General features: G+C 43.2%; 1 protein-coding gene across 1 annotated transcript; it reads right to left on the reverse strand.

Annotated features, from left to right (window-relative positions):
• Window positions 1-4,804: 4,804 nt before the first annotated feature.
• On the reverse strand, window positions 4,805-7,369 carry LOC103707775 (uncharacterized). Its single transcript, XM_008792410.6, has 3 exons — window positions 6,689-7,369; window positions 6,124-6,471; window positions 4,805-6,008 (listed from the first exon to the last, which is right to left on the reverse strand). Exons 1-3 carry the CDS (start codon window positions 7,175-7,177, stop codon window positions 5,394-5,396), a joined length of 1,452 nt encoding a protein of 483 aa, XP_008790632.3. The 5' UTR covers window positions 7,178-7,369; the 3' UTR covers window positions 4,805-5,393.
• Window positions 7,370-14,272: the final 6,903 nt, after the last annotated feature.

Consider the following 14,272-nt stretch of genomic DNA (forward strand, 5'->3'; position numbering starts at 1 on the left):
TCCTAGGCTACTAAATGGATTAGGCAGCTTAGAAGGCCGATGCATGTGGAACAAACTTAGTCTCACAAACCAGATAGAGATCACAACCATCAGGAGGAGATCAGGCTCACATCTTGTAGCACTTCTCAAATAGGTCCTTAACTAGCAATGTGGACTAATCATAGGGTCTCCGAGGATGAGTTGGATAACCTCCAACGCTACTTCACTATGGTTTTGAAGCTGCCGGTGGAGAGGGTGAAGGCTTCGAGGCAGGCCTGGGAGTCCATAGCATTGATTGCTCAGAGTCTTGGTCGGAGGATGCCGGCCGATTGGGCTGCTCATGATTTTAAGGTGAGGGAAGCTTGAATATGATGTGGAGTCCTGCCCCATGGAAGAGGAGCTTAGTTTGTTCTATTTCAAGATGAAGGCAGAACATGATGCTGCTTTGGCTAGCGGCCCATGGCTGGTGGCAGGCCAACTATTAGCCATGGAACCCTGAGTACACAATTTTGTCCCGGGTAAGTATGTCGTCAAGACGACTATTGTGTGGATGCGATTTTCATGCTTGCCCTTGGAGTATTGGGGGAAGAAGATGATCTGGGATATCGCAGCTCCGACCTGCCACCTACTGGCGCTTGACAGCTTCACCGGACAGTTGAAGAAGTTGGGGTGTGCTAGGATAAACATCAAGATTGATGCCCTAAAATCGCTCAAGTCAGGTATCCTCATATGGGGACGATTTAGGATCTTTTGGCAATCCTTCGTGTACGAGAACATTCTGGCATTCTGCTACTATTGTGGAAGGATCGGGCACAAGGATAAGGAGTGCTGCTTTTCCTTTGCCTCACCAGTTCCCCCCAAAATTGATTGAGTTTATCGAGGTCTCCACCGGATTCAGATGGGTGGCAGAAGCCATCCAAGGTGGCGCGGCAAAGATCTCCGATGAAAGAACGCCCCAACGATGAATCTTGCATGCTGGGTGGTGAGCTGAGTCAACACAGTTTTGGATTGAAGCTGTGCTCTGACTTGCAAGAGGAAGCAGGTCGGCTTAGTGGAGACATGCAACTGGATCGGGCTAAACGGCCAAGCGCCCCGGATGCTATTATGGTTGAGGTGGGCTTGGGCTTGGCCCAGCTCAAGCGGGCTAGAGGCCTAGTCTCTCCTTAGGTGACTGCCCTTGCGGAGGGGGCTGATTTGGGCCCGACCCATGTGCCGGCTCGGAAGGTGGCACTGAGTGCAATGGAGGGGAGCGATGTTCTTCACCAACGTCAATCGTCTTCTCCATCTCAACCTCCGACGGCGAAAACTAGGAGCCACCACGCCCTCGATGGCAAGCTGGCGGCCACCTAGGAGGGATGAGGGGGTGACGACCCTTGATCGAATGCGGAGGAGATCACGGTCACCGTACCTAGACTAGCGAGGGTAGTGGACTGCAACCCGGTGACGGTCGTCGGCGAGGAAGGCATTCCTAGGTAGATGGGTCAGGCGAAGCGAGGAGGTGGTGCTAAGAGGGAAAAGGATCGAGGGGCCAGTCGCCTAACAGAGGATGATGGGCATGAAGAGGTGGTCCGAAGGGCTAAATTAGCCTTGATCGGGGCCCTACTAAGTCAATTTCAATGGACGGGGATTAGAGCCATTAGTGCTGAGAAGCCATGTACTGAAGGGGGTGGCGCTTGTCCATCCAAATCTTCTACTAGTTTGTGATAAAGTTCTTACTATGGAATTGTAGAAGAGCTAGGAAGCCATCCTTTGCTAGCTCCTTCAGACGTCTTATGCAATTGTATGACCCGAATTTGTGTGTTTTAGTTGAGACTCACTTGTCTGGGGGGAGTCTACAGTGAGCTAGGTGGCGTTTTCTCCCCTCGTGGGATTTTTATGTAGTGGAATCCAGGAGTTTATCTAGGGGCATTATAGTGGTGTAAAGGTTGGATTGTGCCATTATTGATGTGTTTCACAATTGTAGCCAACAAGTTGTTATGGTAATCTCTGAATGCGATAGGGAACCATGAAAATTGTCTGCGGTGTATGCCAGCATGGACTACCAGGAATGGCGTACCTTGTGGGAGGAGGTGGCCAGCTTGATTCGATAGGGGGTTCCTACTATTGTAGTAGGGGATTTCAACTATATTGATGGGCCTCAGAAGAAGAGGAGGGCAAGGCCTTCTCTAGTAAGTTGGAGGTGAGGGAGTTTCAAGACTTCATATCTTCCAATAGCCTCGTCGACCTCGGCTTCACGGGATCCATATTTACATGGTGCAATAATTGCACGGGCAGAGTGAGAGTCTTGGAAAGGATTGACCGGGTATTTGCCACGGCCGGTTGGATCCAACGCTACTCAGATTATCACGTGAGCCACGTGCCCCGTACTGCTTTTGATCATTGCCCGATCCTAGTTAGCACTAATCAAGCTATTCTGTATCGAAGTCCCTTTTGCTTTGAGAAAATTTGGCTTTCTTATTCGTAATCCTGGGATATTGTTTGTGGTGCGTGGAGATCAGCAGTGCGGGGGGGATGCTATTTACCAAGTCACCCACAAGCTGGAGTTAACCAAGTGCAAGTTCCCGAGATGGAATAGAGAGGAGGTGGAAAATATTTTAAAAAATTAGAGGAAGTAGAGGACTCGATTGCCCACTTACAAGCTGTGGAGGATCAGTGCGGGGGATTGCCCACCTGAGGAGATGGGCGGGCGGTTGATGTGATATATGACATCTGGGTCTTTGACTTGCTGCTAAGGCTCTGGTCTACTACTGTTAACCCAGAGTATATGGAAGGTTTCAAGATTTGCGATCTGCTTCTACCAGATGAGAGGAGGTGGAATGTTGATGCTATTCGGTGCTCCTTCGGAGATCAGTTGGCAGAAAAAATCCTAGCTATGCCAATCCCTAGGCAAGGGATCCCGGATAGGAGGATATGGAGGATGACTACCAGATCGACGGTTAGAGCCGGTGACCTTTGTGATCTTTACAGAGCTGAGCCTACTAGGTTAATTGATGGAGGTTGGATCTGGAAGCTTCGTGTTCACCCTCTATTGCTCTCTTCATCTGGAAAGTGGCATGGGGTTGTCTTTCGACCAGAGGTGTTTCATTCGGTAGTGGACTGAGGCTCTCTCTTTCCTACATGCACTGTTCGTCGGAGGAGTATGTCGCTCATGTGTTGTTCCACTACCCGAGGGCGGCTCCGGTGTGGAGGTGTTCTGGGACCAACCTGACATTTCTACAACAGACGACACCGACTGAAGCTTTCTTGGCCTTCTTGAAGGGAACTATGAGGAGGCCAGCTATGGTCCGTCTATATGTCAGGAAAGCCTATGTCGCCTACCGTATTTGGCTTGATAGGAATGCCCGGATGTCCAAGAATAGAAGGCACCATCCTGGTCAAGTGGTCGACAAGGCCTTACTTCATGCAGCCGAGATTCTCCAGCCTTTCTCTACCGGTGAACCTAGGCTAGGAAGGGATATCTAGGACTTCCTTTCGACTCCTACAGCGATTCGGACAATCCTCGTCTTTTAGGAGACGCCACCCTCGAGCTTTCTCAAAATCAATTTCGATGGGAGTATGTTTGACAGCTGACATAGGGTCAAAGTGGGATTCGTGATCAGGATTCTGACTCTAGATTGTGGCAGCTAGGGCAGGCACATCTATGATGTCTTGGTTCCTGGAGCAAAGCTGAGAGCTACGTGAGAGGGTATCACCTATGCAAAGAGTATATTGAGAGTTGATAGCATCCAACTAGAGAGAGACTCGGCGATGGTGGTTGGCTGGATTCAGAACTCAGTGGGAGCAGAAGGCGAGCATCTGCTGTTATAGTACATCTGCAAGATGGTGATGGGTTGTGCCGCCTTCTAAGTCAACCATGTGTATTAGGAAGCGAACAGGGCAGCTGACTAGGTCGCCTCCTATGTGGCTCAATATTCTGGTGATTGTTTGTAGGATAGACTTGAAACTATCCTTTTTCGTTTCCGTATTATTTTATCTTCTGACTTATGTGGATATACTCATACTAGAGTTATATGATCTATCTATATTACAAAAAGAAAAAGCATACAAAAAACAATTATAGAAGCCGGTGGACTTAGATCAGCTTTTCATAGGCAAAGTTCACTTGGATATGCTAGACTAGCTACGACAAGAAGCCAGTGCCCATGATTTACTTGGCTTTGGAGTCAGACCCAAGATTCCAACTATGCAGCCACTAGAGAAAAGAGGAGAGGACACCCTCTGAGACCACCATCCTTCTTCAGGATTGTTTGAAGCTTTTGCAAAAGGGAATACAAAGCCATGTTGCTTCTTTCTTTCATTAATAGCTCCTTGTTTCCCCAAGGTCACATTTCCTATCAAATAAATATATTATCCCCACTTATAGGCATTGTATAGTCATCATGGAATTGACTTAGGGAGGCATCATGATGTGGAAGCTTCCCAGTGTTATATACAGGTGGACCTACAACTTAACAATGACTGTAAAAGCTGAGTGAAAATATCACATTCACACAAAAGAAAGACCCAGGCAATGAATGAGATGTGAGAATCCATATGGAGGCCTTCACACCCCATGACCTTGGTGTAATGATTCTTTCCCTTCACCTGCCCCAAGGCAATGCAGAACCTTGGGCCCCCTGGTCAATAAAGGTAAACAATGCCTGGTCAGATGACCACCACCCCCAATACATCCCCCTCCCCCACCTGAGGCTGAGCTGTGGACCCTTTTCCCAGTAAGCAACCCTAGGATGCTCTCATGCAACAAAGAAAAAAGAAGAGCACTAGGATAAAGATGATCTCAGCATCCAAGAGGAAGAAAGTTTGAAATATGTAGTTCAACTAAGACTGTAAAGAGAGCCAAAGAGATATATGTAAGCATTTGAAGTTTGTTTTACATCAACTCACTCCCAATAAGTCTTACAACACCAAATACTCAAGGAAGAGTGAGTACCTACCGCTTCCAAAACTAGCTTCTCTTGCAACATCAAGAAAAATTGTAATAACGAAGAACAAGCAAACACACATTAAGACTTAATTTCAAAGGCCATCTGAGCTGGAACACGCCGGCTGCCGGCCTGCCGGTCAGTGGAGTTGCTGTCGCCACCCGTAAGGAGAATTAGTATTAGTTCCAAATCACCAGCACAAACAAGATTCTCTGGGCATGGAAGGAAGAAATCACTCCCCATAGTAGTGATTCTTCTAACCAACCCATCTACCAAGAATTCTGCATTCAGAGTATAAAGATTCACCCAGGCCCTGTGTGAGAAGTAAGACCTGTGAACAATTATGCTCCTATTTACAGAGGACAATCCCATTAGCAAAAACTGCAAGCTACCTCCAATCAGTGTCTACAAACCTACATTTTATGGTGGGGGTCAGTTTTAATCAGAGTAAGGCCTACCACTATGAACAATTCAATTCACTTCTCCTAAAAACTAGACTTCGACCCTCCAAATGATCTTCTCTCCGGCATCCTGCGGCTTCTCCACAGCCGCCACCCTCGCCCGGTGGACCATGCTGGTCTTCGCCCTCTCGCCTGCAGGCAGCTCGCAGGTTTCGCTGATGGAGCCGCACTTTATATCGGCTGGAGGAATGAAGCAATCCATGGAGAGGCCAGGGACATTGAAGGCGACTTCCTCGATCGTCCAAGCCTCCTCCATCCTTGTCTTGGTGTGGCTCATGGCCATTTCGCCGAACCGGAACAGGGTGACCACCGAGCGACCCGAATGGGCTATCATTATGCCTTCGACTGGATGGTAATCGTCGAGGAAGGAGTTGATGGTGGTCTCCCAGTACACAGCGTCGCCGCCGGCGTTGGATTGGATTCGGGTGAGGTGCGAGTCCTCCATGCGGACGAGCAGCCCGGTTCGCTGGCTGAAGTAGCCAAAGAGGACATGCCTTATGATCTCTGCCGGGCCTTCGCTTCTAGCTTTCAGTGTCTGCGGATCAGCACAGAGCTTCAGAATGAAGCAATCCTCCCCATTGACCTTCTTCTCTCCAATGCACCGGGCATTGGCAAACATGCTCGCCGTAGTCAACGGATCAAGTCCCTAAGCAAACACCTTAGCTCAGTTAGCTTCCAACAATAGAAAAGCTCGCGTCTTTGGCAAGGAATTTAATGGTCAAAAGGCAATGTGGAGCTTCGTTCGACGGTGAACTCGATACCTGGAGAGCTCGGCGGAGGGGGCGTACGGGGCCCTTCGCGGCGTGGGCGCCGAGCCAGGGGGTGTGGCGCCACACGAGCTTGCCGTTGGAGCCGGCGTGGACCTTGCTGCCGCCGACGGCGAGCTCGACGTACCACATGTCGGGGGCCATCTGCCAGAGGACGAAGCCGCCAGACTCCACGGCTTGCGACGAGCCGCGGTTCTTCATCACCTTGGTCGCTGTCTCGAACTCCGACGCCACCATTCGCACCTTCCCCATGGCGTACGCGTTCCGGATGGAGCTCTGGAGCTTGAGGCCTCCCGACGCCGCCGTGTACTGCTGCAGTATGTACTGCGCCGACGAGGTCTCCTGCCGAGACGAAGCCAGAGAGTGAACCACAGAAGAAAAAACAGTACCTATCTTGGGTTTAACCTCGGAGAATGGAGAAAAAACCATCAATGTGAGGATAGAATACATCAAAACGTGATTTTTTTCATAAAGTTTCGAACTCTACCCAAAAATGGGAAACCGTAGCGGAGAAAATGAGGGGAAAAAGGTATAAATAGAGAAGATTGGAGAGTCTCACGATGGGTGTGTCCTTGATGCTGAGGTGGGGGAGAGGGTCGGCCGAGCTGACGTGAATGGGGGCGAGGGGGGCGCCCATGACGCCAAGGAGGAGGCGGAGGTCGGAGCGGCGGAGGTAGGAGGAGGAGGCGCCGCGGCCGGAGGAGAAGGACGGGGCGCGGGAGAGCTGGCTACGGACCCACTGGCCCCAGCGGCCCTCCCGCCGTGACTCCCCGCCGTCGTCCGCGGCGCCGTCCGGCTCGGGCCCCTCTACGAGCGGCGCCAGCGCCTCCCCAACGGGCCGGAAGCTCCCGGATCTCGCGATCAGCTGCTCCGGGAGGTTCGCCAGCGAATGGTGGCGGCCGTGCCCATTCCTCCGCCGCCGTGGCAGAAGCAGCCCGGCCATCGGCGACGGGCTCCTCGCCGGGCTCTTCGTTCGGGACCTCCCGGGCGACAGCCCCCTCACCACCTCCTCCTTCAGCGCCGCGAAGAACCCCTGCTTCCTCTCCATCTCCGAAGCCTTCTCACCAGAAGAGAAAACAGAGAAATAACGAAACAGGGGAGGAGAGAGAATGGGAACGAACCCCCTTAAGAGAGAAGAGTAGAAAAGCTCATGGACTGATCTGAAAGAATGTTTCTAGAATGGACTTTCATGTAATTTTTTAGGGGGGTGGGAGGCACTAAAATGTGACTTTTTTTATTTCTTTTGAGGGGTTGGGGACTGGGGAAGCTGAAGAATGAGAGAAGAGGAGAGAAGAGAAAGATGGGCTCTGAGAGGCTACTGCCCGGTGGCTACGGTGTGCGTTTAGCGAGGAAGGGGAAGATGGGAGCAAAGAGAAAAGTAAAAGTGTAAAAAAAAGTTGGGAGACAAAACCGTTTATGGGAGAGAGATGGCGATAATATTATAATATCAAACTAAAGTCGGGTGATAGTTATAAAATGGTAGCGACCAATAGCGCAACAAGTGAAACGACAAACGCCTCAATGCGGCTATATTCTAATGGAAGATAAAAGATTGGATTCGTTACGTTCGGTACGATTTAACTATTCCTCACCTCGCCTACCCTCTCTACCGGCCGGTAGCTAAACGGACGAGGTTATGAGGCTCCTTAGGCGGTGAGATTAGGGGTGGTGTCGGTAACTGGGATCGAGTTGAGGAGGCAGCTAATTGCCACGTGGTTCGAAGGGACTGGGCAGCGCCATATGTTCGGCGCGCTGTTGACGGCGCCGTTAAGGGAAGGCTTGCGTGAAGCTTTGACCCGTAGAGTTTGGCGTTCCGAAACAATTCGGCCGGATGAATATTTCAACTTGGCCGGCTCATAATTTTTTTTTAAAAAATTAACAATCAAAATTAATTTTTTTTTACATGCCAATTCAACTGAATAATAAACACTCAGCAAATTCCAGCCAAATTTCAATTTATTTTAATATTTTTTTGAATATATACTCTTCTAAATATAAAAAATTTTATGATTATTTTCGTAAATTGTTATTTGTCTATATACCCTCAGAACTTCTTTTTCATATCTATTCATAAAATATTTCAGTCATTTTAGTTTTAAGTTGTTTATTTTTTAATAATATTAGATGGTATAGATATATGTACAAAAAAGAAAAAAAAAGATACACATACAAATAGTAATTTTACGAGGATATTCATACAATTTTATATATTGAGAAAAGTATACATAAAAAAATATTAAAATAAAAGATTTATCAATAATTAGCAAAATTAGAAAATAAAAAAATGCAAATATGAAAATAAAAGAACATAAAGTTTTGAAATATGAATAATTTTATCTACTTAAATATATGTAAAAGAGTATCAATAGCAAAAAGAAAAAAATCACAACAAGCAACAATATACAATATTATTAATTTATAACACATAGAAAATTTAATTTAGTTACAAATAACTTATAAATGAAATGTAAAATTTATATATATAATCTGAGAATAATTGAATAGTTCAGATTAATTTATTTTTTAAGAATCATTCGATTAGAAGAAATCGAATAATTGAATTTTATGATCATAGAATGAGAGATATTACTAAGTGGATGATAAATTAAGTTGATGGCATGTTAATGTGATCATTTATTTATTTTAAAAGTTCATACGTACTATATAAAATTAAATAGAGTTACAAATGGAATCAGATATTCTGGTACTAATCCGATAGTTACCTATCCATATTCATATATTTTTTTTTTGCTAATACGAATATTATAGTTGGATGCGAAAATTTGTATCACCATCCGAATAGGTTTGGATACAATAATGAGTTTGGATGGATATTTTTTGATCCATTTTTACCCCTAGACAGCGGGAGCACCGGTTGGACGTGGGAAGCATGGGGGGATTATATTTTAATTAGTTTAATTAATTGTAATAATTAAGTAGCTAGGAACAAAGTTAAGAAAGCGATGGTGTTGCAGGCGTGATTATGGTGGGAGTTAATTACGAATACCATATGAATTGGCATAATAAAGCAAAGATGGATGTTGCATCAAAAGCCGTGCGATTTTGATCAGACGGATCTCTGGATGAGGATCCAGCCGTTAAGAAATCATACGACCAACTTCGTCGGCGAGCTACTTATGAAAACGCGGCGATTTGCGTGCCTCGAATCTCTATCATGGCCGTTCATTCATGATCCGACGGCTGTTGATGTGTAGGCATAGCATGAGGGGACCACCTGAAAGCGAGTGCAGTGGGGTCCACCGGGGGCGCGCATTGCCATCTTTTTCGTGCCGTTACATTCCTGGGCAAGCAACGTCACAGGACAAGATGGGAAGGGATGATCAGAGCCGTCCACGCGGTGGATTTGCTCCGCAGTAATAAAGTGCGATCCGGCGGTTTTCTCTCCGTCGCCTACGGAGGCGGTCGCCGGTATCTTTCTTGCTCCCACCTCATTTTTGTGGAGGCAGCTTTGTAGCCTTTGACCATGTAGAGAGAGAGTTGACTATGACACACCTCCAGCATTTGGTCCCGTCTCTTTCTTTCTCTCTCCAGATGTAAACCACAAGTAAATAATTTGTCAAAGTATTATTACCCAACTTTAGGTTTATGGTAGATGGTCATTAAGTTATGAACAATACAATAAGTTCAACAAAAAGTATTGGAATGAATTTGAGTTTTGGGATTAATAGAATAAAGTTATGCAATTATTGGTTTGAAAACAAGGATGGAAGGGATGAAAATGATGGCAACAATATATATAATAACATTATTTTCTAATTACTAAAGGTTTCATGAATAATTCTAAATGATTTATGTATAATAGATAGTCATAGAGTTCACAAAAAAATGTGTATGATAAGAAATATCTTGATTTATTTGTTTATAAAGAATTCAACCAAGAAACAAAAACAAAAAATAGTTTTAGTATTCTCCAATGATCCATAGAATATGACTCGTTTTAGAGTAGACTAGATAGCTTTTTAGAATGTATTTTGGACCAATTGATAGTTGAGAATATGTCCAGTCCTTTTTACTCAGAAGTTACATAAAAGAAATTATAGCTAAGTTAACGACATCATTTGCTTCTCCCAATGGAACCAATGACTATGCAATAGAATAGCATATAGGAGTGAATTCTTGCTAGAAATTAGATAGCTAAGCTAAACTTGGGCACTAACTCTTACTAAATGTCAATTTTAAGTAGCAATTTTTATGTTTTTTACATCTAAATGTATCACATGCTACAAAGTAAGGTCCATATCATTTTAATGCAGTCCAAGAAACAAATCCAATAGCTTACGTGCTACCAAGCCAATAGAGACATGCTAGGGTTTGCAGCCGCATATTTTCAACACGCTATCTTATTATCAGATATGATAACTGCTGTCTAGCTCTAACACTCATATGGAAATCAAAGTCAAATAGAATCCAACACAATTATATCTTTGCTGGTCCTTTGTCTATATTCTCTCAAGAAAATTCATGTGCCTTTCCTCAAAAGAAAATTCATGAATTAAAAAACTACACTCTTGTCGAAATTTCGCTGGATGTAATAGGCATGTTAGGGGCTCCCCTTATAGGTGCATGAATAATTCTCTTACTATGTGATAAGAAAGAATGAAAATTCATGTGGTTTGTTGCCAAACATGTGAATTGGTTGCTCACAGAGTTGCCAAAATTAGCAGAGATGAGCCTTATAAATTTTATGTGTATAAATAAAGGGCATCCCGAAATATTTTCCTTAATGCCCTGAGATTATTTGCTCTCTAAGGAATAGATGACAAGGAAATTATATATATTAATCTCTTTTGAAATCTTATAAGGCAAAATTACTCATTCTTCAATTGTTTATATAACAAAAAATATTAGAGGTGGCGAGTGGCCACACCACTTTATCCTGCCTCCTTTCATTTCCACTTAGATAATTTTGAGTAACTGCACAATTCGACACCGTGTGAATCCCATCTTTTCTCTCTATGTAAGTTTAAACATCGATACTCTCATCGCATTTGCAAGACACTACAATATACTAACATAAATGTTATAGATATCGTGTTTTATTTCTTTTCCTCTTATAAGAGTAGGGTTATCTAACTCTGAAATCCAAGAGGCATGGAAATAGGGACAACCTTGGAGTGGGGCACGGATCCACCAAAAGTTTGAGCTGGCTTAAGTTGCTTTTATAGCTATAAAAAGTCTTGCTATTTAATTTTATTATTTTTGGTAGGAAGGATAGTCACTGTTGCCTCCGGATCCTGAAATGTCAATGTGTATCATCCCTATGGACCTGTAAAATAATAGAAAAAAGGGTGAAAGCTCGCCGGATTGGCTTTGGCTGGATCTTTGGTGTTGAAGTCAGCAAAATTTTTTTTGATGAGAAACAAAAAAAGAAAGAAAAAGACAAAAAAAAAAAATTGAAATAGCATCTTCCCTCGGCTCTGATTATTCACTTCTTTTGCTGAGAGTATTTGGTCCTATGTATAGTTGTAGCTTTTGAATCTTATAGGACTGTATTCTAATAAATTTGGAGTCCTACTGTAACAAATTGCTGATAGCCTTAAGAATGTGTCGTAATAACCTAGCATGTGGCTCAAGTTGGGCGTATTTTTGAGACGGTGAGAGGCTGAGCTGCTTTTCCTGCGGAGGAGCTTTATTTATTATGGCTCAACGGCTGAAGTTGTGCCGAGCTAAAAAGAGCTGGTTACCAAGAAGTCTAGGTTAAAATATTTTAGAGGTAAATTTAGGAATGCTAGGATTATCGTATGGGCTGTAGGTTGGATGGATCCTTATGCACTATATCATAACGGTTATAATAATCACAACGGCTACTTTATTGAAGTATAATAATCTTAACGTTTAAGAACACCGGGAGATGCACCTACTGTAAAGGGCAAGCAAATCCCGAAGTTGTGGAGGAAAACTCGCCGCATCAAAGAAAAAGGGAATACGCCTACCCCAGAACAACTAAACAGTCCACACCCGATAATGGCAAATAGGCCCCACTGAATGTAGCCCCACAAGTGTGTCAGAGGGTGTATACTTGGGTGTTAGAGTCAGTGAGCATATGGGCCCCAATGTACGAGAGTGTGAACGGGGGAGCAGGAGGCTGGACGGGCAAAGAGAAATTCTGAAGAGTCGGAGTAGTTGTAATTTATTGCCAGATTGTTACCGTTTTTTGTGTATGACCATGAAGAAGGGTGACCCCATATTCGAGTAAATGGTATCTTTGTAATGTCTAGGTGACACATTGCCCAATCTCAAAAATGGCCATCTCGCATTGCCATACCAACATGGTTGACTCGTGAAACACGGCCGTTGAAAGAGTTGGATGAGCAGTCGTTATACCAAAAAAAAAAAAAAAAAAAAACGGTAACAATCTGGGTAAGAGGACTTTCAGCTCGCTCATAAATCGTAGCTCGTATTTCAACTCTTTTTTTCTTCTCTACTCTATTTTACTAAAACTCTATCTGACTTAAACATCGAAGGTTCACCCACTGGATAAGTTGCAGCAATCCTTGATTGCTTTTTTTTAACTCATAGATTGGATCTCACACTGTGCAAACTGACTCCACCCGAGTCGACCCATCTCCATCACCGACGCCGACTTCATCGGATCGGATGTTGGGTGGCAACACATTTGATGGGTGATACTTTTGCCCATAGAACTATACGCCTGGAAATCTGGTTTTCGTGTTATAATCCATGCACTAGATGGATGTGATTTTTTATTCATGACATGTTGCAAGATGTATTTTGAGGATACAAAAGAGCAAATTGTGGGCTCTTGCTCAAAATAGGTCTGATACAGGTTATATATAAAGCCATCCTAGAGTTGATATAAATGAAATCACTGTGAATAAGAGAAATGAAAAGGTCATGAGCAGGACATGCATTTTAAGGAAATAATATGTGTATCGTTGTGTCAATTTCTAATTAATGGATGATGGTACAATTAATCTCCACAAAAAAAATATTTTTCAATTCCAAACAAGAAACACAGTGAGGTGCCGCCAAACTAGACCAAGTCTCATCAATAAACTGCATAATATTTGAATATTATTTTTTAACTTCAGCATATATTATATGTCAAAACATCTTTAGGAGCCTTAGTTTCGAGAATATGGTTTGGATCTTTGATGCAATGAAAGGGAGAGGGAAGAAAAGTTGAGGTTAGAGACTTGGGCACTGCACGAGAATTATGATGTGTGCCAATAGCTTAACACGATTCTAGCTAAACCTCTAAATAAATTTCTATTGGATTTAGGCCCAATTTGGGAAAGCTGTTAGTAGTAGAGCTTTTGGAAGTAGAGCTGTTGGAAGTAGAGCTATTTGAAGCAGAGCATTTATAAAAAGCTGTTTGCTGTTTGGTAACTACATTTCTAAAGTACTGTGGCACTTTAACATGTGTTTGGTAAACAAACTGAGAAAGTAATTTTGTGTGACAAAATGACCATAAAGGACATTACCAGTATAATATAATAGAGCATAATAAAATATAATATGTATTAATACATAAATATATGATATAGTATAATATTAATGTAATGTAATATACTATTATTATAATATAGTACTATAACATTATGTATTATAGAATAATAATTTAATATAATATTAAATTATTTAACATAACATATCAATGTATTATGATATAATATAATATAATATTATATGTATAGTATAATACAATAATAAATATATAAAATATTATAATTATTAGTGTAAATTAATTTTTCATCATTCTAATGACCATTTATCTCTCTAACAAATAGAGAGAAAGGAAGAAGAAGATTGAGAGTGAAAGGGAGAAAGGAAGAGGTGGGATAAGGGTTTTGGGAGAAAAAGTGTGATTTAAATGGGGGTATTTTGGTCCAAAAATAGCTTCCTGACAAAGCTGAAAACAGCATTTTCGGAAAGCTTCAAATTGAAGCTTCTCCTCAAAAGCTATTTTCAGCTTCTCGCAAAAGCTGAAACAGCTTTCCGGAAATTTTACCAAACACTATTTTTTATCTAAAAGTATTTTGGAGGGGCAGAAAGTGTTTTTTGGCCCTCCAAAAGCTCCCCAAACAGGGCCTTAGTCACTAAGTATGGCAAACTTTAAATTATCTTAATTGCACCAATTTAAGAGTTTGCCGGAGTCTTT

This window comes from Phoenix dactylifera, chromosome 15 (genome assembly GCF_051530095.1).
Source record: "Phoenix dactylifera cultivar Ajwa chromosome 15, Ajwa_hap1_PhDact_Kaust_v1.1, whole genome shotgun sequence".
In the NCBI taxonomy this organism is placed as follows: Eukaryota; Viridiplantae; Streptophyta; class Magnoliopsida; order Arecales; family Arecaceae; genus Phoenix; species Phoenix dactylifera.